At 50.7% G+C, this 25,156-nt stretch overlaps 6 protein-coding genes and 1 pseudogene across 6 annotated transcripts; 3 read left to right on the top strand and 4 right to left on the bottom strand.

Annotated features, from left to right (window-relative positions):
* Positions 1–1,723: 1,723 nt before the first annotated feature.
* On the bottom strand, positions 1,724–2,837 carry SAPIO_CDS9160 (AFUA_2G17970 family ergot alkaloid biosynthesis protein; the record flags this gene model as incomplete). The annotated part of the gene is made up of 3 exons (XM_016790624.1): positions 1,724–1,978; positions 2,082–2,278; positions 2,372–2,837. The coding sequence occupies 3 exons, from the start codon at positions 2,835–2,837 to the stop codon at positions 1,724–1,726; spliced, it is 918 nt and encodes a 305-aa protein (XP_016639927.1).
* A 1,029-nt stretch (positions 2,838–3,866) lies between these two features.
* Positions 3,867–7,858, bottom strand: SAPIO_CDS9159 (uncharacterized protein; the record flags this gene model as incomplete). The annotated part of the gene is made up of 10 exons (XM_016790623.1): positions 3,867–4,730; positions 4,827–5,321; positions 5,388–5,564; positions 6,235–6,901; positions 6,969–7,028; positions 7,100–7,136; positions 7,201–7,308; positions 7,385–7,428; positions 7,504–7,588; positions 7,663–7,858. 10 exons carry the CDS (start codon positions 7,856–7,858, stop codon positions 3,867–3,869), a joined length of 2,733 nt encoding a protein of 910 aa, XP_016639926.1.
* A 583-nt stretch (positions 7,859–8,441) lies between these two features.
* SAPIO_CDS9158 (uncharacterized protein) lies at positions 8,442–10,173 on the top strand (the record flags this gene model as incomplete). The annotated part of the gene is made up of 4 exons (XM_016790622.1): positions 8,442–8,609; positions 8,702–9,161; positions 9,243–9,895; positions 10,129–10,173. The coding sequence occupies 4 exons, from the start codon at positions 8,442–8,444 to the stop codon at positions 10,171–10,173; spliced, it is 1,326 nt and encodes a 441-aa protein (XP_016639925.1).
* Positions 10,174–10,517: 344 nt separating this feature from the next.
* On the bottom strand, positions 10,518–13,491 carry SAPIO_CDS9157 (uncharacterized protein; the record flags this gene model as incomplete). Its single annotated transcript, XM_016790621.1, has 8 exons — positions 10,518–10,792; positions 10,857–11,081; positions 11,160–11,650; positions 11,729–11,899; positions 12,344–12,683; positions 12,833–13,080; positions 13,161–13,183; positions 13,255–13,491. 8 exons carry the CDS (start codon positions 13,489–13,491, stop codon positions 10,518–10,520), a joined length of 2,010 nt encoding a protein of 669 aa, XP_016639924.1.
* Positions 13,492–15,996: 2,505 nt separating this feature from the next.
* Positions 15,997–17,783, top strand: SAPIO_CDS9156 (Uncharacterized protein; the record flags this gene model as incomplete). Its single annotated transcript, XM_016790620.1, has 2 exons — positions 15,997–16,047; positions 16,323–17,783. The coding sequence occupies 2 exons, from the start codon at positions 15,997–15,999 to the stop codon at positions 17,781–17,783; spliced, it is 1,512 nt and encodes a 503-aa protein (XP_016639923.1).
* Positions 17,784–18,774: 991 nt separating this feature from the next.
* Positions 18,775–23,849, top strand: SAPIO_CDS9155 (uncharacterized protein; the record flags this gene model as incomplete). The annotated part of the gene is made up of 11 exons (XM_016790619.1): positions 18,775–18,824; positions 18,920–19,671; positions 19,741–19,873; positions 19,938–19,989; positions 20,064–20,224; positions 20,283–20,438; positions 20,755–21,363; positions 22,249–22,395; positions 22,462–23,482; positions 23,539–23,659; positions 23,716–23,849. 11 exons carry the CDS (start codon positions 18,775–18,777, stop codon positions 23,847–23,849), a joined length of 3,336 nt encoding a protein of 1,111 aa, XP_016639922.1.
* Positions 23,850–24,132: 283 nt separating this feature from the next.
* Positions 24,133–25,104, bottom strand: SAPIO_CDS9154 (annotated as a pseudogene; the record flags this gene model as incomplete).
* Between the last annotated feature and the right edge of the window lie 52 nt (positions 25,105–25,156).

Below are 25,156 nucleotides of genomic sequence, written 5' to 3'. Positions count from 1 at the left end.
GTATATTATCTCCATGTAGTCCATGCTTCGGGCGTGAAAGGTTTAATTCACCTCAGTCGTTGCCATCTCTGCGCATTACCCCAGCATCGGAGCTTTAAGCCCTGCCCTATTCGACGGAGGACTGCAAGACTGGATGGGTTTCTTACAGGCTGGGCACCGCTAATATGTCTCATCTCCCTCGGGCTTTGTTACTTGTGTAACCAATAGTACCAATAATATGTGCGGTACAGCAATGGGCTTTCATGCTATTCCTCTAGGCTGCCAAATAATTCCATACAGACCATTCCCATATCGTCGACGTCACCCATTACTTCCCTCGTCTACTCCGAGGACACCCAGTACCGGGCTGCTTTTCGATGCTTACCGACCATTCTTTTGCTTGTCCTAAATTTCTCACTTGCCCTGCCGACAGAGCAAACAAGTTACCAGCAGCGAAGGTCCGAAGAGACTGACATCATGGGTTTCCTCACTCTGCAGCATAACACTATTCGAAGCGTGAGTGCCTCTCCTTACTCTCCAGAGTCTAGCATCTGCCACCTCAGTCGACGAGTTATGTATTGAATAACTCGTATTGATGCCTTGTCTTCCGATATGTCAGGGCGCTTCTTATCGCAAGCGCCATCTCTTTCTATCCTCAAATTTACAAAATCGTTTCGAGGGGATTCTGCGGGCATATCTCCGGTGTGCCTTTTGTTGAGTGCGGTCTCTGCCATGGAGCGAGTTACGGTGTCCTCGGGCCTTTTCCTCTTCAGCGAGAGTTATCCAGATAGCGAAGTGTCTACGCCGCCAACCTTTGGCGACTTGCTGAACTTCCTCTAGATGTGGATTCTGCTGTTGGAAACGACGGCGACGTGGGCGGACCAACCCCTTAATTGGGCTTGACTGACCACTGATAGATTCGCTGCGGCAATCTGGCATCCTCCGCGCCGCCAATTTGAAAAGGCCACGGTCATACTCGGATACCTAGCCTTCGCCTCCATTTCCATCGTTCCCATTTTCGCATACTTCTCAAAGTCCGTCCGGGACAACGACCAGTGGGGTCCTGATATGTTCTTGTCTATGCATACATATTGGGTGAACTGGTTCGTCACGGCGGGCATCTTCTCCTTGTCGCTCTTTTGCCAATGGCTCGTCATGCAGGGACGTCCTGTTCCTCAGAGCTTGAGTGTCAGGGGACTTGTTGTGCAAGCAGTAGTGTTTCAGTTGATGGGTGGCTCATGGACTTGGAGGATGACAATTGATCGGCCGACTTGGACGGAGTGGTAGGAATACATCGGTTATGCTACCGTGGGCAATTTTCTGTTTGGCTTTGTCCAGGGTCTCCTCTTGGCAGTTGCGCTGCTGTGGAGGATCGCAGAGGAAGAGGAACGGCCGCATACGGGCCAGGACGAGACTAGTCCCTTACTGTCCAACTGACTTGGTGCTTCTGGGCCCTCGTTCGTGAAAGCAGCATCTTGGATTGGCTATAAGCTGGGTTATGTACCTGCAGTCAAACCTATTTGGACTGCCTTTCAACTAGAATGCAAGTATCCATGCTCTATGCGAGAAAATTCTACTAACAAGAGCTACCTGGACTCGCCTCTGCGCTAAAGCCTACGTCTTGGGGCACGGTATTTCCCGTGAATAATGCTTGTTAACATGTTCGCTGATACTAGAACGGAGAGCCCCAGCATCCATTTCCTCAGACATGCTATGGATTAGTCCAAAGGTTCAGTAACCAGAATCAGGTCTCCAGCAGTGCTGCTTTGTACTCCTCGGCCCATTCTCGAAGTGTCTTGGGGCGTTTCCCCGTTATTGCAAGCACGCTGTCGTCCATTCTGTCCTCGGAGCCATGTTTGACATTCGTCTCCATGGCGCCCAGAATTTTGGCATAATCCTCCGAAATTCCAAAGGACCGAAGCCTGGCTTCCATTTCGAAAACTGTGAGGTCTTTGTGAATCACTGGCTTTTGTAGGACCTCGGACAAAATCTTTGCTGCCTGATGTATCGGTTTAGTAGCGGCACTCCATAGAAAGCAACTTTTGGAGCCAAGAATTAAGGCATAGGTAGGGTGATCGCCGTGTAGGCATCGGTGCACTCACATCTCCATACGATAGTGCCTCTGGTCCTAGGATGAGGAAGTCGGAATTCGGCGGATCCGGGTCTAAGAGGAGACACGCAGCGCACTCGGCTACGTCGTCCGCTGAAACAAAAGGAATGCGTCCCTCGCCCGTGGCCGAGTATATAACGCCGCCCTCTGGGGAGAAATCCACCCGTTCACGCTGTGTGATAAAATTTTCTGATGATATATTAGAGGGCCTTTCCAGATTATGTGGCTTCTCATGGTTTGCGACTCCTCCCAAGGGAAAAGCAAAGGGCTGTGTACACATACCCATAAACCAGCACGGTCTCAAAACAGCCCATTCGATCTCGCCTGCGGAACCTAACTCATATAGATACTTGTGGACCAGTCCTCCGAGGACCTCGTCACCCATGGACACGGAGCTGGCGCTCACGAACACAAACCTACGGACCCCTTTCCCTTTTGCGAGATCGATGAATGCCTGGATGGCAGGGGCCATATTTGTCGATGGCGGCGCGACGATGAAAATTCCCCGGATCCCGCCGCAGCCGACGGCGAGGGGGTGGTTGAATGCATTCAAATATGTGGACTCATCATACCAGTCGAAGTAGACCGCGCCCTTCGCAGCGAGGGGACCTTCACCATTCCCCTTCGCCGATCGAGAGGCAATGAGGGCTGGATGGCCCTCCTTCCGCAGGTGGTGGGTAACACGGCTACCGACGGTCCCGGTTCCGCCTAGGATCAGGAATGGACGGTAGGTAGAATTTGTGGTCATCTCTTAACTTGATCCACAAACGAATGGCTGAAGGCAGTGTACGAAGTATGATACCTTCAGGCTTTCTGCGGAAGATACGAAATATCTTCGGGATATAGCTGATGATCACGCTTTCGAACCTATGTATAAATGTGGCCTGATCCTGGTGCAATATGGACGTTGGCTGCCATCAAGAGATTGAACTCTAATCAGTCTCTAACACCGTCGACTGATTACTAAATTTTATTTCTGTTATTGTTCACTTTAAACTAGACTGCTTGTCATTATAGGAGCGGGAGTCATTCACAGCTATCACGATTCCCGCTTCTCTTGATATTCGCCTCGCCTCTTGCCCGAACCAGGTGCGGGCGATGATGTGACGAGCGATAGCAGACCCGCTAGGGGGAGTTGCGGATGCGATCACCTCCTTGGGCACGCGCATCAAGGGTATGCAGGATTCGGGCTAGGAAAGCAAATGACGACGCGTGGTTGATTTGCCGGAGCAAAGTCGGGAAACCGGCAGCGGATTTTGGAAGGAGGAGAAATGGTTGAAACAAACGCTGTCTCTAATGGTAGGTGATAGGTGTCGCCTTGTCTTGTTTCGTTCTTGCTTTGCAGCCGAGAATGCCGAGACAGTGTCGCATACTATTTTTGTTTCGTGTGTTCAATCGAGTCGGTGTTGTGCGACCGACAGAAACGCCCGTCACTAAAACTCGTCTCAACATAACCTTGACGGCCAGGCGCATCACAAAAATGGTTGAGAGGGTCAATGGGAAGGACCACAAGACGCAAGTAAAACTGGGTATCAATTACATCTAAGACGATCGTGAGTCAAACGTGATAGTTCTGTGGCGATCATCGCACAGAAAGAAGCATTATCCGGGTGCCGGTGACAAAATCAGCCGTGCTGCTGATCCGGCTGTACGACGTAGGGTCAATTCGTAGCTTGGTTCCAGGACCGTCGTCCATGGCGCAGCGGCTCAGGAAGGTCTAGACTGGTCAAATCACACCATCCACTTCCCAGGAAGAAGATCAAGACAATCAAGACAATCATCGATTTTGCTTCCCAAACCAACGCTGCCACCAACCCTTCTTCCACGTGCCCTTGAACCTGTGGTTGATGCACGCGTGCGGACTCCGAAAACTTTCAGAGCCGCTGTGCCTCTGACCGTTGCCCCACACGCTGATGGGAAGAACCCCGAGTCCACCCATAGATTTGCCCGCGGCAGCTTCCGTAGCGTCAATCCATAACGGTTCACGCAGACGATGAAACGGCGCCCAAGTGACGCGCTCGCGTTTGCTCTCGGCACCAACGGGGACAGCTAAATCCCCCACCTCTGCGTCTGCGGCCACGGACGCCTGAACCAGGGGATGGGTTATCGGTAGTGTCTCGGACAAGACGTCGAGAACGGCATCGGTAAAAACACCAGGGCCGGTGATTTCGAGAATCGTCTTCTCGTTGTATATGGGGCCCGTGAGCCAGCTCGCGTCTTTATGTCGCTTTGTATGGGCGAGGACGCGGACGATCGCTCTCCGAAGCAAAGGGCTGAACCTCTGCGGCGCGTATAGATTGTACTGCACGAAACCGTACGTTCTTATCCAGTGCCATTCACGCATCAGCTTGGCCGATGCCCAAGGCTCATCGATTTCGATGCCGATGACGAGCGAGATGTTGGCGTTGTGGATGTCCTGATTCGTAGGTAAAACAGGCGCAAGGGGCGGGCAGGAGTCGATGGCGCGGGCGGGGTTTATGTCGGTGTCGGCGTAGTATCCACCGTAAAACCAGAGTATGAGGTAGCGGAGCAGATCGGCGCGGAGGACGTCGTAGGGGTAGGATTTGTAGAGGTCGACAAGGCCGGGGATCGCGCCGAATGTGTCGTTGACGAAGCTATTCGCCCATTCGTCTCTTACGACCTGAAGCAGGAAGGAATCCGGTTAGATTTTTTGAGGTGACAATTGCATCGATTGATGGAGGAAGAAGGCTGCTTGGTAAACGGAGCAGGAACGTACGGTATATTCCCATGCGCGATTCTTCTCTTCGAAGGCCCAGGAATCTGGACCCCTCTCAGCAGGGCCGAGCAAGATTTGCCATAGCTTGCGCGGTCGCTTTTGCGAGACATTCTGGCCGTCGTCTACCTCTCCTCGCGTAACGCGGTGCTCTAAACTCACGAGCGCCGCGTCGACATCTGCCTCGTATGCGGAATTAGGGTTCATCCGGAACGACGAGCGATAGATGAAGTGAGGTTGAGGGTCCAGGTCGCGGTCTGGCGTCGTGCGCGTCGGGCGGCCGCCATTTGAGTTTGCGATGCTGCGGGGCGGTGCGGGGGTAAATCTGAAGAAATAGTAGATCGCGACAACGATGACAACGGCGACGATGCGCCTACGATGTCTGCGAAGGGAGGAAAAGTAGAATCGGCGCGGTCCCGGCTGGTTCAGGTTCGCGTGCCGCTGCAGGTGGGGAGCCATGACAGGCAACTGCGAACGGTGTCGCTCTGTTGTCGTGCTCTGTTTATTTGTTGATTTTTGTATTTGGCTGTACTAGCACCTCGCGCCGGGAAATGCCTACCGTACATGTATGGTTTGGGCGGTGATGATTTGTTTGGAAAACATCATGGTCAGACAAAGCGCAATCAATCGACGTTGGTCGTCGAAGGAATCAAATGCGGACGCGAGGAAATGGTGAGAATTGAAATGGGAAGGAGCAGGAGAGAAAGTGGACGTGGCAGGAACAGCGCTGCCGGATTCCGGCTGGCCGATCAGAGAGCGTGTCGTGTGTTAGCTTTGGAAATTGGATTCAACCTTTTGCACCGCCACCTGCCCTGAAAGACAAGACTCCGACCCTTGATCGGCCCAGCTTTCGGAGTCTCGAACATTGACACCCACCCCACGCAGATGTCTTGGCTAGGCCTCTTAGTGTCTGTCCAACCGTCCGCCGTCCACTAACTAGACCCTGGCTTGCCCATTCTGGGCCGAGCCAGCCCTACATTACAGCTCGGGGCAGCTTTATTCTTAACTCTCTAAGACCGCGTAAGTCATTTAGTCGCCTGTAATGCCTGAAAATGGCGCTAAGTGCACACAGGCTGAGAAAAGTTATATTGCGTCGTAATAAAAGTAACAATTAGTATAGTAAGACGGACCGCTACCTAACTATTGTTTTCTACAAGTTAAAGAGAAATTCCGGGTGCTCATGCCCCAAGTCCTGAATCTCCTGCTCCGACTTTCCTTCCAGACGGTAGTCTCTCTTACCCGTTCTCTTGAGATTATTCTCCCAGTTCAGATAAAAGATAGTCACAGCGACGACTACAATACACAGACAGGAGAAGCTGAGATTGAGAGCGTGCCCTTTGATATACCTTGGCGCATCAGGCAGCACGTACGTCCACGCAGCAATGATACCACCAGTGCTTCCAAAACTGACAGAGAATCCTGAGACGATAGCCCGTGTCAGGTGACCAGCACTATTATCAATAGACCAAGCAACAAGCATAGGCGATGCTGTGAAAACGCCAGTGAGACACAGGAACAATGCAAAGTAGTGTACAGCCACTTTAGCAGGTGTAAGTAAGACGATAAACCCTGCTACTGTAAATGGCATGACAGTGAGGATCCATTTTCCTCGTTTGCAAGTGCGATCGGAAAGCGTGCTAACTGAGATACAGACAATAGTAGCCCAGGCGTAGGGAGGGACGGACAGAAGCTGGCTGTGGATGCCGCTGTAGCCCATGGCGTTTAGGATGGAGGGAACGAATAGGGCCATCGAGTTCATGGACGTGAGGCTGCAGAGCATTGCGACAGCGAGTAAGATCGTGTTTGGATTCCAAATGGCGCGCTTAAAGTACTCTTTCTTGATGGTTTCAATCTGCTCTGTCTTCAAATCGTCGGCGATGCGGCTGACAGCTACCTTGCATTCTTCTGGGGTCAGGAAGGAGGCTGTAGCAGGAGACGACGGCAAAATGAAAAAGGCTACGATCCCAAGGATGATTGAGATGATGCCCTCGAAGAAAAAAATGTTGCGCCAGGTATGGATGATACCCCAGGAAGGGATTTTGGTGAAAGCCGTTGCAAGTAGACCCCCGAACGCGCCGCTGCGAGACATTAAAACATCAGCATTTGACACTGGTAAAATCCTTGTGCGTGCGGCCGGCAACTCACCTCAAAGAAGCTACACTTGCGTATAAGCCAACCCTCGTCACAAGCTCACGTCTTCGGTAGCTAAATGAAACCGCCGGGGTTAAATGGGTGATGATTGAAGTACTTGGGCACATTCAAGACACACAACTTACAAACAAGCCAAAGTATAGCTGATACCAGGCATAATTCCTGCCATTTTTTTTCTCCCGGTCAATCCCAGCTTCCGTCTTGGCGCGAGGCATAGATATCTTACCCGCTTCAGCGAATCCAAGGAAAACTCGGGCTACGATAAACCCCTCGTAGCTCTTAAGCGTAGACATGCAGGTGACAACAAGCCCAAACAATATGGCCAGGGTCGGAACTGGACGTGAAGAGGGGAGTAGTTAGCGGAGAGCGCGCAGCAAGATACATTGATTTGATCAAAGGGCCCAACGAACTCCAGATCTTGGGACCGGCAATCTTGCACATGACATTCGCAGGCCTAATAAAGACGAAAAAAGCAAGTTAGAGACAATGTCCAGATGGTGATGTGATGCGACCAGGCGGGCATGCCTACACCTCGAAGAGAATATACGGAACATAGAAAGCACTAAGGGCAATGTTGAATCGATAGCCGTCAAGTTTCAAGTCCTCGCCCATGCCTTTTCTCAGACTTAGCGTCAACCAATAGCACAAGTTAAACGGGAGAGTTCGAAACAAAAATAATGGAACCTACCCAGTACTCGCGCATTACCTGCATTCGACCTGTCAATAAAGGCGAACAGGTAAACCAATGTCAGAATAGGCATGAGACGCATATCGAGTTTCTTCCGGATCGACGCCTCGAGAGCAGGATCGATCGAGGACGTTCCCTCACTCTCCTCTCTAATGCTATCATTGTGGCTTCCTTGGGGTTCTTCTTTGAGATCCATATTGGTCGAGAGGCAGTATAACTCACAGTTAGAGTGATATGAAGGAGGGAGAGCCATAGTGACCAAATGTCTGGAACTCGAACGTCGGGGATCCAGTTCTTAATACGTTGGCCGAGCCCGCACTAGCTTCCCCTACCAATTCACGTCGGAAACGAAGCGAATGTCTTCCCCGGATTTTTGGTCTCCCGTGGTCTCGGTTTAGGTTCTCAAGTCGCGCTAAACTATGCAGCTGGTATAATCTGGGGAAATCGGGGAGATTGGGAAGACTAGTGAATCTGGGGAGCCTAGGGGCAGATCGGGAAACGGAGGATCTGGGGTAAGTTGGAGCTAACTGAAAAGCGGGGAGAAGCCTCCATGTAGTCGTGAGGGGATCATTCCCGTGCTTCCCCGATATCCCCGACGAGATGTCCCGCACCGGACCGATGATCCCCGCCTAACCGAAGGGTAAGGGCAAGAGGCACTCACACGTTGGGACCAAGATCAAAGCCGAATTATTGTATCGTCTCACTCTCATTCGTATCTTCTGAAGTTGTATAATATAAAGAGATCCTTCAAGATGCTTTCTAGTTTCAATACCGTAACAATGGCATCGATGCGACCAACTATGAACGAAGGATCATTGGCACTCCTAAATAAGATGAGAATCGTACTCAACCCTGAGGTCTTGAATAGGATGGGAATTGTATTCAACCGCGAAGTCTTGGGCCACTTCGGTCTGATCCATGGTCTGACTACATTAGTGTCATTCACCGTACGTCATCTCCCTAGTGCTCGCTTTTCCCTCGGCTATGCATGGTTCTTGTTGCTTCGAGCAACCACTAATTCCATTCTTGCATCCCCAAGGTCTTGGCACAAATCGCCCGTCTAGCTCTCTCGAAGCTGCGTGATTATCCCGGGCCCTTCTGGGCTAAGATGTCGTCCCTGTGGCTGGCCAGACAATGCCGCTATACGCGCCGCTCAGCCGCCGTCATGGAGCAGCACGAGAAGTACGGCGATTTCGTTCGGATCGCTCCGAACCACATTTCCATCAACTCCGCAGAAGCCGTTGCCCAAATCTACGGCCACAAGACGGGCTTCACGAAGAGCGACTTCTACGACGCGTTCTTGCAGGTGAGACCGGTCATCTTCAACGCGCGCGACGTCGCCCAGCACACTAGAAAGAGGAAGTATATGAACCCGGCGTTTTCAGCGCGCGCCCTGTCCGACTTTGAGCCTCAGATGAATATAGAATTGTTAGCTTGGAAGCGTCAGCTACGTCAGATTCATGATGAGGAACAGGGTTGCCTTGACATGGTTGTGTGGAGTAAGAATACCAGTTTCCGTTGACCTTTTCCACCCTCCCCTTTTCGAAGACTAGTCTCTAAACAGTTTAGGTTAATTATAGCCAACTATCTTGCATTTGATGTTATCGGCAGTTTCGCATTCGGCAAGTCGTTTGGGTTCATCGAGAAGGGCTACGATCAATATAACCTTATCCACACCATCGACATGCGCGGAGAGGTCCTCAACGCCCTCGGAACTCTATCCGCCTGGATGAGACCTTTCGTAAGGTACAACTTCTTCGATTCGTTCTGGAGTTCAGGTCTGAGAGCCACAGCCAACCTGGAAAAAATTGGTCGTGAGGCATACGTCCGACGCAAGGAGTCCACCGAGGAACGCCGAGACGCCATGAGCTACCTCTTCGCGGCCGCAGACCCCAAGAACAAGGAACCGATACAAGAGGCTGAAATCATCGCAGAGTCTATCAGCTTCATCGTTGGAGGCAGCGACACAACCAGCAGCACTATGACCAACTTTATCGACTTTGTCTCTCGGGACCGGGCAATACAGGTGCGGATCCAGCAGGAGCTTGATGAGTCGTGGCCGGGCGAACAGGACGATGACTGGGTTCCGGAAGAGCATCTTGTGGTCAAACTACCTTTCTTGGTCGCTGTTCTCCGAGAGGTGATGCGATTCCGGCCGACAAGCGCAACTGGCCTGGAACGTATAACGCCAAAGGGAGGAAAAGTGATTGCTGGAAAGTTTATACCCGAAAATGTAGGTCAATTTTTTGTTCAATGGCCGTTCTATTATTCGAGGACCAAGGCTGATGAATTTTGGTTTGGGGGGGGGGCAGACCATCGTCAGTGTACCGACCTGCGGCGTTCTGATGAACCCTGAGATATTCACATGTCCGACACAATTCAAGCCGGAAAGATGGCTTGGGCCTGGCGCGAGCACGCTCATGGAGCATTTTATACCGTTTTCCACTGGACCCAGAGTCTGCATAGGACGAAAGTGAGCACTTCGCCATCCTGCGTATCAGAAACATTTAAGGTTGAACTAACAAATCGTAGCTTTGCTTGGATGGAGATTCTCAAAGCCATGGCACTACTGTTCAAACTCTACGACGTGGAAAGGATGAATGACAGGCCAACTGTAATAAGAGAGGGATTCTTCAATAAGGCTGTCGAGTGCAGAGTGCGACTTCGAAGGCGATCGTGATTGGGGCACGTTTCCATCATAAAATTTACATGTCCGATGAGAATGCAGAAAAGGGAACAGATAGCAACAATACACAGTATGGAATATATTATGTATCATATCGCAGATTGATAAACATAAGGAACAACCGATTCGCCTAATAAGAGAAATTATTCCTAAGGACTTATTGCGAAGACTAAGTGACCAATCCAACAAGGCTGGCATCGAGATCGACAAGATCCCCTAGCGCTTCGAGCTCCGTGGGCGGCCACCATTGAGAAACGTTTCCAAAGGGATCAAACATCTCGCTTGACGACAGCGGACGTGGCTCATGGGAACCGAACACTGCGCAGGCGGCCAACTCCTCGCCCGAAACCGAAAGGGAGGTTATTAATTCCCGTATCGGCTCTGAAGTTCTTCTAGCATAGACTGCAGCCATGACAGAGGGCCCATGTTCAGCGTTGCACTTTCCTGTTTGGGCATGACAATCAGTACTCCTGTGCTGGAAAGGATAACATGGATTGTTATAACAGACCTAGTACAATACAAATCCTTAGAAGTTTCGACAGGACAGCAACGACTCGCCGCGCCGGTTTCGCATCTCGCCCTATGCACTCCGCTGCCTCGACGGATAGGATCAAGTGAGTAGTCAACCGCGAGATCAGCTCCGGGTCTGTGCTGTTTGTTCCTAGTGAGCATGTATTACGAGAATCCAGGAGGAGAAGAAGACGACTGAAGATAACGAGAGCAGCGTGGAATGCTACGGAAAGAGGAAAGGGTCAGCCCAGCCACGATTTACCATTTTCAACATAACTATGCAACCATGACGGGAACTTACCAAAGTATATGGTATACCACCAAGCCCCAAGAAGATGCGTTGAGTTGCTCATACGATGAATAATGTCGATAGTCTCCATCGCCGAATCTTGGCAAATAACGACACTCGACTTCCACATGTCCTGCGTCAAGCCTACGCTGCCATCACCATCACTCTCCCCAAACGGCAATCGCCTCTCCAGGAGAAGATGGGTCAAGATCGGGCGATGAAGTAGAATCCTCACGCAAAGATACCGCAGCCGGGTAACGACGCTGAGACGGGCGAATACGGGGTGATAGGGGGGCTGCTGCTGGGACCATTCGCTGCTCGGTCCGCTATTCAGCCATGGTCTCAACGACAATTTTTCGGATAAATTCCTCTTCCAGTTCCAGAGCCGGTCTTCGATTGTGAGTATGTCTTGCGTCGGAACTGGCCTGTTTTCTACAAGCCCTTCGTCTAGGTTTTGTCCATAGAGCTTGGCGACTACGGATCCTAGAATCTCGTAAAGCTTTCTGCAAGGATCCGTTGATGTTAATCTCATTTGTGGCGCTGCCTATCATCAATTGGCGATGGAATGGTACAACACATACATTGTCGCTATGAAAAAGGATGCCGTGTTGACTAGGCCGGCGTCGCCGTATTCACCAACGTGGTGGTCCATTGTCCGTACAGGTGCATCCAAGCTGCCATCCAACGGTAGCGGAAGATTCATGAATTCATCTTGAACTATGGGCGGCCGGCCCAACGTCGTAGTGAGCATTCTGAGTTTCTGTATATGAGCTTTTGGTATACCACCACGGAACGATTAGGGAAGAAAAAACACTCCAGTAATGAAACCTACCTGTCCATGACAAAACAGCCGAACCAGAGTCGTTTTCGTATCTCTCTTTCATTGCCTTGAAATTGAGCCATTCTCGACGGTGAGTGCAGCCCAAGACGGAATGCTGCTTGGACGGCGAGGCCATGCAAGGTCCATGACTCTTCGGGACGCTGAGTGCCCTGACAGTAGAGGCCGAGGAGCAGGAGTGATTGCACTTTAATATGTTGTCGTCAGCTCAGCATCCCACCTACGTGTCCCTAGCAATTGTGGGGGGGCCGAACGATTATGCTAGTTATTACCTGTTTCCACGTCGTTTGTTTGTCGAGCATGGCTTGCTCGTAGGGCGAGTGCTCGTGAGAAAAATACGTCCGATTCAGCAGCGCACTTTGTAATCGGCTGTTCAGGCTTCGCACTGATATACGTTGCAAAGGCAAAGATGGCATTCAGGAGGCATAGAAACGACCGGCTAACGCCAGAGAAGCCATGCGCTTTGTACGTGTAATACGTAGACAAGACTTGTTCTTTGCAGATGAAAGGGAACATGGTTCCCGTGTCGGCGAAGTAGAGTCTTATTAGGTAAACGGCTTGCACCTCGGCAGGCAACACCTGGGGATTTGTAGCCGCCGTTCTAAAGGGCGTAGAAGCCACGATCGAAGCCGCAGGCGATGGCACTTGCGTGATGGAGTCCTCTGCCCCTATTTGGTTGGATCGTTGAGGAGGCGTTACTATTTTGAGAATAGCTGATGTCGCCTTTGAAATCAACTTGAGGAACGAGATGTTTGACGAGGGACCTCAATGAAAGGAGTGGCCAATTAGTAACTGGGGAAAAAAGAGATGTATGCAATGGATGGGAAAAAGAGAGGTATGTGCTTACCGAAGAACCGCGTGTCTACATCACCATTGCTAATAGCAGCCAGGCCATCGACAGTATCTACCATAGTGTCATGAGCCTTGGGCTCGTCATGACATATTAGAGTGACTGGCTGCGATTCATCTTGAGTATCTCCATCTACGCTGACGTGGCCAGGTGATGGCCGGCCTAGGGACGCTTCTTGGTTTTGCACTAGTTGCTGGAGGGTGGCTTCAATAGCCCTGAGACGCTCGTCGTAATCATTTGGGATTCTGCGAGGGTGGTGATCAGCAATCTTTATATATCATACCTTGTATCGCGAACCTGTAGGCACATATATAGTAAAACTTACTTGGCTTGGCTGCCTTTGGCTGGCTGCTCATACACGCACGGAATGCCTACCTCAGTACAGAAGCCACAGGAAGGCCGAGTCCCGTCACACTTACGTATGAAGTTAGCTCAAGCATAATATACGTTTGATATCTGAATAGGGTTTCCGAAGTACGAGTTACCCTAGATTTCCTCTGTCGGCATGCGACGCATGCAATGGCAATCCGGCGGCGCTTGAAGCCGACCTGTTCTGCGCCGGTGTTCTCGGCAGGATTAGCATTCGCCTGACGAGGTCGGTCAAGCTGCACCAGAGCTTCCGATACGACGGTGCCGTTGGGAGAGGCGGCAGGCATAGTGCGGGTTGCTTCCGGCTCGTGCGATCTTAACTCGGATAAACTGGGAAGTCTCCGCGTTAAGGTGATCCCTCAAACTGCTATAGTGTAAAGGATGTCTTCGGTAGATCTTCGCTAGTCACATGACCTGGATTATTTGAGTAAGAAGATTTCTCGATTGGAATAAAAAATGGAAAAAAGTGGAGAAGAAAAGATGGTCATCTAAAACGTTGTAGACCCTATTCTAGCCAATAAGGATTGGAGGAAATTTAAAGTAGGCCTGTTTTACGTCGCTCACCCCTATTAGCCGAGCTCAGCTTTCGCTAGCCCTTACTCCGCCTTAATGATAATACTAGAACTCAGCTTCGAATCTGAAAATGGATTTTAGTCTACATACTTTTCGTCTTTGATTCTGTTGGTATCTCTATCGGAAACCTTATATATTATCTACGATAGCTCTTGGCTAACGAGTCTGATAGTGAAGCTGAGCGGTGACTAGGAAGGCTCGTTAATCTTTCGTCGATGCTTCACAGTGACGTGGATGAACTAACGACTGAAGGAGTCGAGCCTCTCCGTATGTGATGGCAATGCCGTCTCTAGTGTGGATGGGCATCCGCAAGTAAAGAGCTTCACATCGGGCTTTGCATCCTGTGCGCTACTTCTATTTCTCTTATCCCAGTCGTCGTTCAGCAACGCATGCTCACATAGCAGCTCCTCGCCTTTACCAGTCAAGTACTTTTTCAAGACCTCTCTTTGGCCCAACCCGAGCCTCTGCGATGTATCGCTAGGAATTTCGAAATCCTGTGGTGATATCTAGTCTCCCGAGACGTGGGCCGCGGTGTCGAAAGTCGCGTATTTAATACGTGTTTTGAGTTCTCTGATGCTAGCGATCACAAATACCCCAAGTTCCATGCCCCGAGGGGTCGGGAAGATACTCGCCCAATGGAGGAAAATATGCGCCGATAAGTTTCGATAAGCAGTCAAATATGTCAAACTCTTGCGAACTCAGTGTGTGGTCTCCGACGAACTCACCAGACTCCGAACCGACGAGGATGCAAACGTTCCGTTCGTATTCCGACCTCGGCACGATCCGCAACCTCTTCTGATAGAACCTATTCCTGTTATTTCCTCTTCCACACCATTGATCAATGAAACCACGTTCGAACCCGGGGAACCGGCCGACCACCATCGTAGCATTAGCGGATAAGCTAGGGCACATGAAACATGTTTTGTTGTTTATGTCGACGAGATGCATGCTCAAGCGGTTAAATTTCAGCAGTCATTGGCATCCAATTTTGTAAAGGGGGAAGGGGGATGTGTTCCAGGCGAACGGATGTACTCTGTGCTGGGGACTCGGAATAATCGAATCCAGCGGAGCGATGAGCCCCCTTGCGTCATGTACCATTCGTCTGTGTGTGGCCCATTTCCAACACCTGCCGACTACACTTTGAACCGGGACTATAAACTGCAGCTGCCCTTTGTGTAAGTCCAATTCGGCGTTCCAAATCTCTAATAGATCATCCTCTGTCTATGACGGGTAAGCACTATCCCACTAAGCGCTGCGGCTAGGTCTCATCTGACACTCTCTGGTTGCAATTACACAGGTACGCCTAGTAATTTGGATCTCTCAATGTAGTCGATTCGGACGAGTAATCCATGCTCTTGCCCAAAAGCCCACATCTCTATTTCTCGATTGGAGCATTTCGTCAAATGAAGGTAGCGCTTATGAAGATGTGGTCAGATACTTGGCAGGCACGCCCAAACATTCAGCTTCGCTCTTCGTTTGCGTGTCACATCAGAGTGGGGAGGGGATCCGGTATCTTACAGATTAGGAATCCGCTGGTGCCCAGATATCAAGTAGAAATACCTTGAAAAGCTGCGAAGAATCACATTTAGGACATCTGCTTTCCCCAGATTAGAGACGCAGCTCTCCCGGCCCTGCGGAACCACGGAATCCAGGCTTTCCCTTTCTGGAACCAGCTAGTGTTAGCGCAAGTGGAGGCTCCGCTTAAGCAGTATCCGGGACATGAAGCATGAACCCCACCACTGGCTCGACAATCGGCGAGCTTTGATTTGTCCGTAACGCATCGCGCCGAATCGTGGGCACCCTTGTTACGAGAACTAGCGTCGGCTAAGCATTACCCGACGCCATACTGAGCGGGAATTTCACTTATCGACAGACATAGCCTTATCCAATTCCACACTTTATACTAGCGTCTGGGGTAAGAGATAATAACGCCGGTCCCATTGCAGAAATCTAACGACTATCAAGCTTGGCGCTAGCCATATTTCCACACGCTAGGTGCAGTAATCCGACTTTATGGATCCATGATAAAGCGACGAAGGGGGTTTGTCACCAAGCGCGCCTCTTTCCTCGAGCTCTTCATAATACAGAGACGGTAGATAGTAAACAAGTATATAGGGGTGCCCACCCATGTATGGATCGTTATACTTCTCGAACCCATCACATCATATCACATACTTGACTCAACCTTCGCAGGATAAGAAGGATCGCGCGAAAACACCATGGCCCTCCTCAGTAGAAGTGGCGAGTCCGTCTCGGCCTATAACCTCATGGTAAGTGGATTTTTTGTTTGTTCACCTTCTGTACTGTTGTTTTCTTAGTGTCTGCCTTCGGCGCACTGTCCCACTTTCATAAAAGTCTCCAGAGCCAAAGAAGAAGCTATTTGCATTGAAATACTTCCGATGGCGGTATTAGCACTTACAGCTCACGGTCGGAGGGACAGAAGAGCTTTGCGTATTATTAACTGTTATTCGGCCTGCATGTTGAGTCACGAAGTCACGGTATCATTGAAGCTAACACTTGCTGTCCGATCGGGTGGACCAAATAGATCATTGCTTTTGCTACTTTTGGGAGTATCACCTATGGCTATTGCTCAGCAATTATCGGCTCGACACTCGGGCAGCCATCCTTCCTCGCATACTTCGGTTTGGACACCGCACCCAACTCCGCCGAGCTAATGGGCGCCATCAACGGTCTGTTCCAGGCCGGGGGTCTCTTCGGCACTCTGATGGCTGGCGTTACCGGTGACAAGTTTGGCCGTTGCAAAGCTATGTTCATAGCCTGCCTTTTTGCCATTATTGGCGGTGCTCTGCAGGCCGGCTCCGTCCACATTGCTATGTTCCTCGTCGCGAGATTTATTGCTGGTGTGGGCATTGGCGGGCTCGTCATGTTGGTCCCCCTTTGGCAGAGCGAAATCTCTCCCCCTCATTCCAGGGGACTTCTGGTCGGGCTTCACGGTGTTTCCATTTTAATCGGATATTCCTCGTCGGCCTGGATCGGTTTCGCATTTTATTTTGTTGACGCGAGTGGCTCTCAGTGGCGACCTCCTCTGGCCATCCAGTGCGTTTTCCCACTCATCTTAGCCAGCGGCTTGTATTTCATTCCCGAGTCCCCACGCTGGTTGATCGAAGACGGCCAAGACGAGAGGGCTCAGTTGGTGCTTGAGAAGATACACAGGAAGCCTAACAACGAGGAGAGCCAAACTTTTGTTTGCCGAGAGTTCAGCCAGATTCATGCGCAGCTCGCGTTTGAACGTACCCTACCCAGTTCCTGGAGTTCCGTATTCACCATTCCCCACTACCGCAAGAGGGCCATTATCGGATTTTCCACTCTCCTCGCCGGCCAACTCACTGGTACAATGGTCATCAATAATTACGGCCCTTCACTGTACAAGGCGTTAGGCCACTCCGACAGCGAGTCTCTCGCTCTGGCGGCCGGTTGGCTCACCGAAGGCATCGTCATGAACTTCCTCAATGCCATAATGCTTGACTACTTTGGCCGCAAGTGGCTGATGGCCGTCGGTATGGCCGGGTGCGCAGCCTCGTTGCTCGGCGTCAGCGTTCTGATCTCGGTATACGGCGGAACAGACCACAAGGCGGGCAACAGCGCTAGTGTATTCTTCCTTTACCTGCATCTAACATTCTACGCTGGCTGCATGGATGCGTCGACCTACGTTTACGGATCAGAGATCTGGCCTACGCACCTCAGAGCAAAGGGGTTCGCCATCTCATGCGCCGGTCTCTTTATTGGGTCGCTCTGCCTTGTGGAAGCGGCCCCGACCGCCTTTCAGACCATCGGTTGGCGATTCTACTTGATCATGATGGCTTTTAGTATTATCTTCGCCGTCTTATTCGCACTCTACTGGCCTGAGACAAAAGGTCTCTCACTTGAGGAAATCGCTGTTAAGTTCGGCGACGAACTTGCCGCCACTGATGGAGAGACTGACAAGGTCGTCGACTCCACCTCTGCCATTACCAGCAGCAAGGACGGAGAAAAGTCTTCCCTCTAATCAGGTGAAATGGAGCGAAGGACTGCCGATTTGGGAGCGAAGTGAAAAACCGCAGCTAGGTCGAGAGAATAGGACTGGATTGCTGGGCCGTGTATGGAAGGGGCCACGATCCCTTTTGCTGAATTTGTAAATTTTCTTTTGTTCTTTCCGTCGAGGTAATACTAAAATCGGAAGCCTATACACAACAAACACACCGAAAGTACAAGTGCAAGAGTTTACTTTCTTGCCTAATGTGACGATCCTAACACCTAGATGAGCTTCTCTGTTGAGGTCGTGTCAGAAAAAAAGGTCGGCTGCATTCGCACTGTTCACAGATGTACAAAAAAAGCCTACTTTGCGTTGTGTCGGTCGCGGGGATTATTTGTGTATAATTTCTCAGATCACTTCGTACCTTTGGTACATTGTAGGGGCCATGTTCCTACTAGGGTTAGTAAAGCCTGGAAATTGTTTAGGGTCTTTAACAATTTATTAACATTTTTTGGCGTTCATCTCCGTTAAAAATTGTTAAGGCGGGAGTCTGTGGGCCATGTTCACGGCAGGAAAAGATACGGCCTTCTCCGGTCCCTTATCATATGACGTGCGCTGGTCATAAATCAGATAGAGCCCCTGAGGCGCCAACTAATTAATTATTAGAGTACTTCGTAGAGTGCGGAGAAGCCTTTGGCCCTCGACTTCCCCCCTTTGCATCCAAATCCAAACTGACGATGGCCCAAATCAGAAATTAGGACCCCGTGTGATTACGTATGCACAAGTATAGGCAAGTCGTGTCGCGATTCCCAAGCCATTATTACCCCACACCAAGTTTACCCCTGCATCACACGAGCATCTCCACCGGCCCACATCATGATGCAGTGAGAAAGAATGAGTGACAATCGAAAGCGAGTCTCACTTGCGTGCGATGCCTGCCGAGCTCGCAGGACGAAGGTGAGTTTCTCCCACGGCCCGATCTTAACGAAGGAAAGCCATGATATATCCTGACATCGACAGTGCAATGGAGACCAACCGTGTTGCGCCTCGTGCCTACAAAGAGGAATCGAGTGTGTATACAAGCATACCGAGAACAAACGGAAGTGAGTTTTGCGCCTTTGTGCTGATTCCTGGTCGACATGCTAAATGCACTTCCCTCGTGACGGTAGACCCCCAAGTAAACGCTATGTCGAGTCGCTGCAGGCCCGCATCGCCATTCTAGAAGGTCGGCTTGCTGACATAGGCAAGTCTGTACAGGGACTCTCACCAGGACTCCATGAGGGCGCAGAGAGTGCCGAGGATGAGGGGCATTCGGGGCTCTCGGATGCCTCTGACCAAGACGTCGATTCGCTCCCGGCAGAGTCGAGAAATCCGATTGGTGAGATAACCCAGCGCGCAGGCCGTTTGAATATTGGCGAAGACGGCCAGCTGCGATACTTTGGGGCACAGAGCAACTATCATCTCCTCCACGGACCGATTTACAACGCCGCGACTGAATCTCTCGACTCGTCGCAGCAAGCCGGGCTCGCAACTGCGGCTCGGCTCGGGAAGCTGGCCAAGGTGTCCCCAGAGGTCGAGGAGCACCTACTCGAGCTCTACTGGAGATGGCAGAACCCATGGGTGTATCTCATCGACAAGGAATCGTTCGTGGAAGATTACAAAAAAGGCGGTACCGGGCTGTATTGCACTCCTCTTCTACTATCTGCAGTATTCGCCCTGGCCTCGCGCTATTCTGATCGCGTGGAAGTCCGTTCCGACCCCGCAGACCCCCACACGGCTGGTGACATGTTTGCGGAACAAGCAAAGCTGTTGTTCATGCACGAATCTGAAACTGCGACATTGGCGACCGTGCAAGCTGCCTGTCTACTCTCATTGAGATGGATGTCGGAGAACAAAGAATCTCTGGGCTGGCTATACATGGGTAAGAAAAAGCACCCAAACTTGTATTCAAGGTCAAGTGGTTCGCATCGGCTGATCCTAAAACAATTAGGAATGGCGACTAGGATGGCATACAATCTGGGACTAAATCTCAACTGCGCGAAATGGGTCGCTTCCGGCCATATCACCAAGAAAGAGGCAGAAATCAGGAATGTCACCTGGTGGGGATGCTATAAGCTGGATAAGTAGGGCGCTTAGTTTGCCATCACTCTTTGATTCGTTGCTGACTCGTCATACTCCGTACGATAGGCTTTATTCACTTGGCCTTGGCCGACCGGGAACCACGCGAGCGTGCGATATCGTAAGCCGTCAAACTTGCCAAACTCCAATCACCTCAACCGAGTCCCCAAAGTTCTGACTGACGGCCTCATATAGGCTTGCCCAAAACCCGATCTACAACCTGACGTCGAATTTGAGCCATGGTTTCCCTGGACGCAAAAAGACCAGACTCTGCTAGGGGCACATTCCAGAACAGTTTCTTCCATGATTGCATCTTGTGATCATCTGATGATGATATCCGAGCCTCTCGAGCAGCTGTATGTTTCATCGTTCGGCAAGTTTACTTTCCTCCAATGCTTACCTCGATTGAAATAGCTATGCCCCGAACAACAAGATATCCAAGGCTGAGGCCGAAAACCTGGTTGCTCGCGCTGACGTGGCTTCCAATGCATTTTATACAAACCTTCCTAGCCATCTACGTCTGGCCGCCTCTCCGCGTGTCCCGTCTCTTCCGCATGTATACCAGCTACAGTAAGTAGTCCTTATATCTCGTGTGAACCCGCGTTTGGAGCTTAAACCCTTCCAGCATTCAATTCCACGTCATGCAAATCCAGTTGCATCGACCGCTTATTCGCTATCGATCTAAGCAGTTCACGGCTGACGGCGATGTTCATTTAAAAGCATGCCGGCATTCCGCTACCGAGATCGCGAGGCTACTTCGGATATATCACCACCATTATACCCTAGCAAGTACCCGCCTACTATTTGATCCCTTCTTCAAGTTGAGAGTGGTGATCGACTAATAGCTCTAATTGTAGCGCTTAGTGCCTGTGGTGACGGTTATTAGTACCTTCAACGCTGCAGTTATCCACTTAATAGACGCTGCTTCCCCCAAGGAGCACCTGAGACGGCATGCTCTGCGGCATCTTCGGCTTTGTGTCGTCGCGTTGAGCACCATGGGGCTCGCTTGGTCCTGGAGCGAACGAGCCTTACGCACTTTCCGCCTTCTAGCTAACGAGTGGCTAATCCCTCACGCCGTGCCGACAGACCTGAAGCAGAGTGGAGTACTTGAAGACCCTAATCTTGCCCAGACGGACTCCAGGGACATGGGGGAAGCTCGACAGCAGAGATTCTGGGACAATGTGGAGCAGCAACAGCAGCCAGAGATCACAGTGCCAGCCCTAGTGCCGCAGTACGGTGACTGGACCGCGCCCGCCTCCTGGCTACTCGAACAACAACAACACGAAGAAGCAGAAGCACAACCATTCCCTGAGATGGGCTCGGATCCGGATATCCAGGGAACTCCGGCCGGGTCAAGTAGTCTACCAAGCTTCAACGAGATAGACTGGCTCTTCGATGTGGATCTTACCGTAGCCAGTTTCAACAACATTACCAGCGAGTTTGACAGCTTGGGTCAACTGGATTCCTGCGTTCCAACTACTCCACAACAAGCATGGTCATTCGATAACTTGATCAGTGCTACAGAATCACAACCATCGGACCAGATTTGGCTTTTTTCTATGGATGATTAAAAGCAACCAGTTCATCTATATCACAGGACGAACCAGGTTAGGCGTTGTCCGACGGTGATTACATGAAAAGACTTCTAACTCGGGACTCTTGGACAGTGTATGGATGGAAAAAAAAAAGAGAGAGAGAGAGAGAGAAAGGATGCAGCAAGAGCCGTGAACTCCAAATTCGTGTTTGTCACATACGCCAGCGGAGGTCATAGTCTTACCATTACAGATCAAAAGGCATATCTCCAAACACATGGCAAAATCAGCTTAGTGTGTCTTCGATTGTACCTCTATCAAGTTTTTTTAGCCCCGATTTACTCCGCAGCATCTTCCCAATAATGTACATTTGAGGAGGCTTGGAGAATAGTTGCGGAGACATTTGTCATAGCCACGGAAACTTTGTTTTTTTGGTCTAGATGAGAAGTCTGACTAGGGATAGAGTCGAGCTTCCTTCCATCAACATCTATTATCGGACCTAACCAAAAGAAAAGAAAGAAAAGAAAGTAATATAATATAACTACATATATATAAGCCTAGTCTTCCCTTCGGAAACGTCGGCTCCTTGTAAACTGACTAGGTTGTCCCAGCATAGTGTGAGGGCGGAGACTTTTCATTTGCTCTCCCGACCGCGCGTGGGTCACCTCCATGAGTGGAGAGCGGAGCCTTAACCCGAGGCACATACTCGCAGGACGGTGCGTGTGTCTTAGGTCTAGGTTATAAAACCCCGATTTAAGCCATTCATGAGCGACGTCAAGGGTCTCTTGCTCGCCGCTCAGCACTTTGGACGGCAAAAAATTCTCTGAACTCTGTGGTGCGAGAAATAGCACGCCTGGTATGACAGTCACCAGCCAAGATTCCCAGGAAGAGATGGGTCTTCCCGACTGGGCAGACAACCCGGCAAATGCGCAAAACTGGAGCACACCGAAGAAAGTCTACAACACAGCGGCTCCTTCGTTGCTCTGTTTGCTGATGTTAGTCCTATCCCGTATCGCTTCGAGATGAGGAACATCACGCTAACCCCGTCTATGGCTAAACAGCTCTTTCACACTTGCTATCTATACACCTTCCCACAAGAATGTCCAGGGGCAAATGCACACAAGTGAGACACTGTCCATACTTCCATTCACTCTCTACGTATATGGCCTGGGATTTGGTCCCACGATCTCCGCACCTCTGAGCGAAACCTTTGGCCGTCGATTCATCTACATCTTTATAACACCCATTGCCTTGCTCTTTATTATGGCATCTGGTTTCGCCAAGGATATCGACGCCTTAGCCGTGTGTCGGCTACTAGCTGGCATCGCCATCTCCTCGCCTTTGGCCGTGGGCGCAGGAACTATTATGGATATCTGGACCGGAATCAACGCTAACCATGGAGTGGTATTGTTGATGACCACCGCGTTCTTGGGACCCGCTGTTGGGTCACTAGTAGGTGGTTGGATCGCTGAATACAAGGACTGGCCATGGTCACAGTGGACAACATTGTTCCTAGGGGCTGCACTTTGGATTTTTGCGCTTGGAGTCCAGGAGACCTATGCCATACCAATCATCCGCCGGCAGGCCAAGAAGCTGGGTTTGCCTGTGCCGCCCTCGCCTGTCCCTCGCGGCATTGCTGGACTGCGATTCTTAGCAACCGTCACACTAGCTCGACCACTGCTTATGCTGATTAAAGAACCCATTGTCCTTCTCTTCTCCCTCTACTCATCCTTGAACTTCTCCATTCTCTTTTCTTTTTTGGCTTCAATACCACTAGTTTACAACACGACCTACGGCTTCACACCTGGGCAATGCGGGTTGGTGTTCATCGGAATTGCGGTAGGGTGCGCTCTTGGCGGCCTTACCCTGGTGGTTCTTGACGCCCACACCCTCAAGCTACACATCAGACGGACTAGTGGCGATCCGTCCCCACCGGAGCGGATGTTGTGGGGAGCAATGATTGGAGGGCCCCTTATGGCCGCCTCGTTGTTCTGGTTTGCTTGGACGGCTCAACCCGATATTCACTGGAGTAGTAGCATCGTGGCAACCGGGCTTTTCGGCTTCTCCAATATTTTGATATTCGTACGTGACTCAAAACTTGGTCTTTTTCTGCCCCTGCTTACAAGACCATGGTCTAGGTGTCGACCACGCTTTATCTTACCAATGTCTACGGAGCCAAATACGGAGCTTCTGCACTTGCGGCCAACGGCCTGCTGCGTTATACCATCGGTGGCTCTTTTCCGTTATTCACGGTTGCCAGTAAGTTGGCCCCCCATATTTGATGAACTTTTCAAGCTCAACACCGATTTCAATAGTGTATAGGAAGCTCACGTACCCTTGGGGTTCGAGTCTGCTGGGATTCCTAGCAGTAGCTTTCGCCTTTTTACCATGGATATTCTACCGATTCGGCCGTCAGGTTCTCCGGTTCAGTTCCTACGGCATAAACTAATCCCAGCTGTTCACGTTTAGGCTTTCATTCCTTGGTCTCGGGCCGACTTAGGACAGAAACTCGGAGCTCGATTCTATGTCCAAGTGATGTTGTTTCCAGTTTCGCAGATAACAAGTTGAGTCCAGGATTTCTAACTCCATTCACCATCCCATAGACCAATCATTCTGTTGCAAATGAGTAAAATAGAAAACAATATACGCTACTGAGGATAGCTTCATGTACGAGTACTTTAGCGTACTTTCAATACAACAACTTCTAGTTTCGGCGTATTCAATGGCACCCTTTAAGCTGATTCGACCATATTCTGAGTCTCCCGAATCGCGGCGAAAACCTGATTGACTGTCGAGAAACAAGAAAAGGCCTTCTTTGGGTCGACGTTTCGAGGGCACGCCTTGGTATATTTGGATATAGCTGTCGTCAACCCGGAACTACCGGCCATGCACGGCGTGTTGGCCGCGCATTGCTCATGCCCTAGCTCGTGTGCTTTAAGTTGCCTTGCCTCAAAAGCGGTGCACAGCTCCAACAGTCGGCCCAAGTCGCTTGATAGCGCGGTCTTGAGTAGCCACCAGTAACAATCATGACTCAGATTTACGTCCACTAGGGACCCTGGATCGCCATGTTGGCCGAAAAAAACCTTGACTCTTCCGTCATCCTCACCGGCCCGCGAGATTCGTTCTTTGTGAAGAGAAATGAACTGGGCGTATGACAGGGCGATATTGGACATGAGGGCCCCCAGTAGCAGAATATTCTTAGATATTGAGGATTCAACGTCCAGTATGTTGAAGCAAACGTTGCAATTCAATACTCTATTTGCCAGGTCTAAGGATTGTCGCAGTAGGTTGATTTGTTCAATAGTCCAACCCCGGTCGTCCATTGCCTCGAAGTACTGAGATACTTCCTTGGCACATCTGCAACTGTTCTGAGATGACACCGGCGTAAGACCTGACCTGTCGTGGATTGAGTCACCATCAACTGGTTCGTTGTGCATCAAACAAGGGATGTAATGTTGTTCTGGCTCGAAGAGCTGACGGTCCGGCAAGCCGTTTGGCGGCTGGGAAGTAAGCCAAGAAAAGTCTGCAATACCCAAGTCGACGGCGGCTTCATCGATATTAGGACTGGTAGGTGAGGCAGGGGTAGCGGTGAATGGCATCTCGGCACGGATGTTCGGCCGCTGATCCAAAGAGTCGGGAAGACCGGGGCCTACATTGGCTTCGGGCGGAACGGTGCGGCGAGGGCGACCCATAGTCTTCGTCATGGAGTATTCGCATCTCAGGCCAAGGCGACAGCAACGGGCACATATCGGAGTT

The sequence above is a fragment of the Scedosporium apiospermum genome (genome assembly GCF_000732125.1).
Source record: "Scedosporium apiospermum strain IHEM 14462 chromosome Unknown SEQ_SAPIO_0132, whole genome shotgun sequence".
Lineage (NCBI taxonomy): Eukaryota > Fungi > Ascomycota > Sordariomycetes > Microascales > Microascaceae > Scedosporium > Scedosporium apiospermum.
Note: the sequence above shows the minus strand (reverse complement) of the source record. Positions and strands in the feature narration are given on the sequence as shown.